The 5,066-nt window shown below is 28.2% G+C and overlaps 2 protein-coding genes across 2 annotated transcripts; both read left to right on the top strand.

Annotated features, from left to right (window-relative positions):
- The first annotated feature begins 448 nt into the window (after positions 1–448).
- Positions 449–1,534, top strand: LOC102673515 (peptidyl-tRNA hydrolase ICT1, mitochondrial). The gene is made up of 3 exons (XM_006614987.1): positions 449–704; positions 882–1,070; positions 1,134–1,534. The coding sequence occupies exons 1-3, from the start codon at positions 555–557 to the stop codon at positions 1,389–1,391; spliced, it is 597 nt and encodes a 198-aa protein (XP_006615050.1). The 5' UTR covers positions 449–554; the 3' UTR covers positions 1,392–1,534.
- LOC102673646 (clusterin-associated protein 1) lies at positions 1,443–4,160 on the top strand. Its single transcript, XM_006614988.2, has 6 exons — positions 1,443–1,796; positions 1,876–2,072; positions 2,235–2,633; positions 2,711–2,949; positions 3,029–3,207; positions 3,310–4,160. The coding sequence occupies exons 1-6, from the start codon at positions 1,775–1,777 to the stop codon at positions 3,579–3,581; spliced, it is 1,308 nt and encodes a 435-aa protein (XP_006615051.1). The 5' UTR covers positions 1,443–1,774; the 3' UTR covers positions 3,582–4,160.
- Positions 4,161–5,066: the final 906 nt, after the last annotated feature.

Raw genomic sequence — 5,066 nt, 5'->3', positions numbered from 1 at the left:
ACCAACGAGGAGGTGACTACATAGAGACTCATATTTAATATAAATATAATACAAATAATTTAATATAAAATTTATAAATAGATTTAAAAAATCTGAAATGTAAATAAAATTTAATAATAATAATACTATGTAATAACAAACTAATCAAAATAAATTAATTTTATTTACAAAAATAATGATCTAATATAATGTCATTCATATGTTTAATATTATGCAATGTAACGTAACATATTATAATTAAATAAAATAAAATTAAATAAAAATAATGCATTCATTTGAAATATTTGCACACATTCATAAAACTTTATATATATATATATTAAATATTAATTAATAACTTTTCATGATAAATTATAATTAATCATAATTTTATCAAATCATAAACATAAATTGTTTATTCTTTTTTGCAAAAGAATTTAAAATATCGAAATATCTCGATAAATCTTTGTAAGAATCGATTCTCGAAAATAAATAAGTGGCAATATTCAGACGATATGTTTATTACTCGCGCGATATAGGTTATGTTATGATTTTGAAAATAAAAAAACAACAAAATGAATATTACCACTAAACAATGGATTCAAATTTTTAAAATACCTTATAATAATTTTTCTATTTTTGGAAAAGTTTTCACTTATAAAAGTGCTTATTCTCTTGATAAATTATACCCTACACATAGTATAAAACTCTTCACACCAACCTTTGTAAGTTTATTGTAATATATCAATATATTTGGAATATATTTACATTACATTACATTACATTATAATGAATCTATATGAATTTGTTTTTCCAAATTATCATTTTATAAATTATTTAATAAATTATTTACATTAATCATTGATGAAAAATCTTATAATATAATTATATAAAATTTTCAGGTTCCTGAGGATCCAAATGCTAAATTTAGTGGTTATATACCAATTAAAGAACTTAATATTACTTATAGCCGTAGTAGTGGTGCAGGAGGACAACATGTAAATTGTACAAATAGTAAAGTGAATCTAAGATTTCATTTACAAAGCGCTAAATGGTTATCAGAAGAGATTAAAAGCAAACTATTGGAACAGGTTTGTAACTTTTAAAATTAATTTTATGGAAAAAAAGAATTCATAATAATATTATTGTTACAGTATAAAGATAAATTATCTAAAGAGGGTTATCTTATAATCAAGTCAGAATTAACAAGGTCTCAACAATTAAATTTAGCCGATGCTCTTCGAAAATTAAGAGATATGATATGGGAAGCGACGAAACCTCCACCAGAAACATCTCCAGAAACTTTAGAATTAAAAAGGAAACAACATCTTAAAGCAGCAAGGAAAAGACTCTTTGAAAAACGAAAACATTCTATGATGAAAGAGTTTAGAAAAGCTCCTATGGATTTTTGATGTTCTTTATATTATATCCTTATATTATATCATATAGAATAATAAACTTTTGAATAAATGAAGTTTAACATATGATATATTGTAGTGATAATTGTACATGATATATAATAATTATAATAATTAAAAATTTTATTTAAACTTAACTTTTTTCTAAATTTTTTAGTTGATTAAAGAAAAATTTAATTATATAATAAAAAAAATATAGAATTAATAATTCTGTATAATATTTCTCATTAAAATTGATTACAATTTCAATGAAAAATCCTTTATTTAATTTAGTTCTATACGTTTCCTTGGCAACGTCCGAAACGAAAATCAAAACATAACGTGAAAAGTTAAAGAAAAATATTGCAATTTAGTTTAATTTTGTTTTTGCATAAAAAATGTCATTTCGTGACTTAAGAAGTAAGTAAATTTTAATTAATAAATATTTTAATACAATATATATGATATACATATAATAATTGTATTTGTTCTTCGATAGATTTCACGGAAATAATGCGAGTTCTTGGTTATCCCAGATTAATTTCTGTTGGAAATTTTCGATTACCGAATTTTCCATTAGTTGCAGAAATTCTTGTTTGGCTGGTTAAAAGATTTGACCCAGATACAGATATACCTAGTGATCATAGTACTGAAGAAGAACGTATCTCATTAATCCGCGCTGTTGCTGAATTTATGGTAAAAAAAATCTTGAATTTTATATTTATTTCTACGTTTAATGAAAATAAATATTTCTTTAAACATTTAATTCCTTTTTTTTTTTTTAATTTTCTTTTCATTTTATTTTTAAACGAATTATATTTTTACATTAAAATTTATTATCAAACGATTTTAATATAGGCCTTAAAAACAAATATAAAATTAAATACGAAAAAATTATACCAAGCCGATGGCTATGCCGTAAAAGAATTATTAAAAGTTGCCACATTATTATACGATGCGCAAAATAACAGTAATATTAATAATGTGATGTCCGATGACAATTTTAATACAATTAATTTCGACATTTCCAATAAGATAAACGAATTAAAGTCAACTAGACAATTAGCTAGTCAGTTGACCGTAACTGGTGCATCACTATTTGATTTGTTAGGACGTGAAGTTGATCTCAGAGAAATTCGTAATTCAAAGGTTGCTAGACAATTTGACATCTCGGAAATCGAGACGGCATTGAAAAGCGTTATTGAAAATATACGTAAAGAAATTGAAGAAACCAAGAAACAAATCGAGAGTGTCAAGGTATCATTACTTTCCGATCTTATTCTTAAAAATATTTTAGATTCTCGATATATAATTTTTCCAATTTCCCATTTAAGGACACGGAACAGAATTTGGATGCAAGGATTGAAAGGCGACGTGCAGAACTCGACAGAAATCAAAAGAGATTGCAAACATTAAAAAAAGTACGCCCAGCTTTCATGGAAGAATTTGAGAAACTTGAAGTTGAATTAAGAATTTTATACGACGATTATATTCAAAAATTTCGTTATCTGGCATATCTCGAACATTTGTACGAAGATTCAGCTAAAACGGAACAAGAGAGATTTGAAAGGCGGTAATTGCGATTAAATAAATTATAAAAGCTAATATATACATTCTATGCAAATAGAAGATAATGTAATATTTCGTAACAGGCAAGAAGCAACGCGAAAACAATTAGAAAAGATGAGAGCGGAAGATATCAACTTCGAAAGTATGATGGAAGGAAACGATTCTATATTACCTACTAATCTTCAAGAGCCACCACCTCCTCTTACCAATATTGAAAAACAAAATACCGAAAAAATAACGTCGAGCAGCCGATTAAAATCAGGTATAAAAAAAAAATAGTACATTTTTCTTTCTAATATTTTAAAAAAAAGATTTCTACGATACATAGATTTAAAATAATTAATTATTTACAACATCACAATAGCTGGTCGAGCATCGAGAATGCAAATATCGCAACGTCGTATTTATGGAAGTATGTCTGGACGTCAGAAAGGAATTATACAAGAATCGAACGACAGTGGTGGATCATTAGATAGCGACAGTGATCTGTTGATCGATGGCGATCTTGACGACGACGACGATGACGATATCTTAGATTCCGTCGTGGGAGGGCCAGAAATTAGGAATTTTGATTTAAAGGTTGGGCAAGAAAAACGAGCCGTTAGTAAGCTAGATCATTCGGATGAGGATTTTTAAACATTTACAAAAAAGAATTACAAAAATTCCAAAATATACCGCCCATGTAATTATCGATCTCTATGCGCATGTTTTTACAATAACTGTAAATAGATATTAATAAAAAGTAATTAATATTATAGTCTTCGTGATCGAATAATTTTGTAAAAAATACTTAAGATATATATGTATATATGTACGACATACGTGTTTTAAATAATTTTTGAAATTCAATTGTTCGTATAATTGTACATGTATTCCAGACTTATATATTTACGAAATATATTTTCAAGGGAATCAAAATACATATTGTCGTCGTATAATATTTATTAATTCTCTCAACACGGCCGAGCGGCATGTTGATTGTGGCTTATTAGCACCGATCACATGTACGTATTCATCTCACCTATCCTACATGCTGTGTACGTAAATACACGTACACTTTCCGTGTATACACATATATACATAAATGTATGTGCGCGTAAAAAATGTGACATTACGAAAGAAATTATAGAAACAGTTTGCAATATTCATTGTCATAACGCTCAAATCTGTAACCACTATCTAGCTGACCATAAATACTCCCACCTTTGTGTTGTAACAATTACGTTCATCTTGAAATGCAACTACTATTATTATTATTATTATTATTATTATTATTATTATTATTATTATAACAACGTTCTTAAAAAACACTTTCAGGGATTAAAAACTATTCTCGCTCGAGACTTGTTCGACAACGAATAAAATCGTGGAACGCAATCTATTATTATAAGTCGCCATAAAAGGTGAACCCAATTATTATTATTTTTTTTTTTTCCTTCGAATTGAAAACGTTCTTCGTTCTATCGTAAATCGACCGATCGAATAAAAAAAATCGGTTACGTGTAAACGGCATTTTTAAAAACATTTTCGCATTCTACGCGTTTCGCTCTATCGGATTAAATACTAGATGTTCTAGATACATATTATACATACATAAACTACCACTATAATTATTGATCCTATGGATATGCGTACGTTTTTCTTTATACGTTGTGCGGATTTATAGGTGTGAAATAAAAGAGAGGGGAGGGAGGGAGGTAGAGGGGGGGGGGGGGGAAGAGTAGAGATCAACAAGATAACGATAGATCAGACGTTTCACATTATAGCCGATGATGATGTAGACCGGAAACGTTAGGCCCTGCGCGATATTCTTCACAATATTTCCTTATATTATATTTTATATTTTTCTCACATCCTATAGTTCGGCTTCGATTCGAACGAAAAATAAAACTCGTACATAAATACAATACCGTATAAAATCGTGAAAGAAGCACCATAGCGTAAGAGATACAGGATCGTCCGGGAAAGTTCGTCGCCTCGGATCTTTGCCGGTCGATCGTGAGTCTTTCTCACGTAGAAAAATATTATATTATTCGTCAGCTTTTCGTTCAGCTTAGCGTCGCAAACATTCTCAACAAAGTGCCGCATCGGCACCACCGCACCTCCAAACATTTTGGCTCG

The sequence above is a fragment of the Apis dorsata genome, unplaced genomic scaffold (genome assembly GCF_000469605.1).
Source record: "Apis dorsata unplaced genomic scaffold, Apis dorsata 1.3 scaffold_206, whole genome shotgun sequence".
Lineage (NCBI taxonomy): Eukaryota > Metazoa > Arthropoda > Insecta > Hymenoptera > Apidae > Apis > Apis dorsata.
The sequence above is the reverse complement of the archived record's forward strand: the minus strand, read 5'-3'. Positions and strand labels throughout refer to the sequence as shown.

What these genes read in the sequence shown, in the direction of transcription:
- LOC102673515 (XM_006614987.1), top strand. Translation starts at nt 555, where the DNA reads ATGAATATTACCACTAAACAATGGATTCAAATTTTTAAAATACCTTAT. An exon ending in AACTCTTCACACCAACCTTT is followed by an intron (nt 705 to 881) that starts GTAAGTTTATTG and finishes TAAAATTTTCAG; the next exon opens with GTTCCTGAGGATCCAAATGC. An exon ending in AAAGCAAACTATTGGAACAG is followed by an intron (nt 1,071 to 1,133) that starts GTTTGTAACTTT and finishes TTATTGTTACAG; the next exon opens with TATAAAGATAAATTATCTAA.
- LOC102673646 (XM_006614988.2), top strand. Translation starts at nt 1,775, where the DNA reads ATGTCATTTCGTGACTTAAGAA. An exon ending in GTCATTTCGTGACTTAAGAA is followed by an intron (nt 1,797 to 1,875) that starts GTAAGTAAATTT and finishes GTTCTTCGATAG; the next exon opens with ATTTCACGGAAATAATGCGA. An exon ending in GCGCTGTTGCTGAATTTATG is followed by an intron (nt 2,073 to 2,234) that starts GTAAAAAAAATC and finishes ATTTTAATATAG; the next exon opens with GCCTTAAAAACAAATATAAA.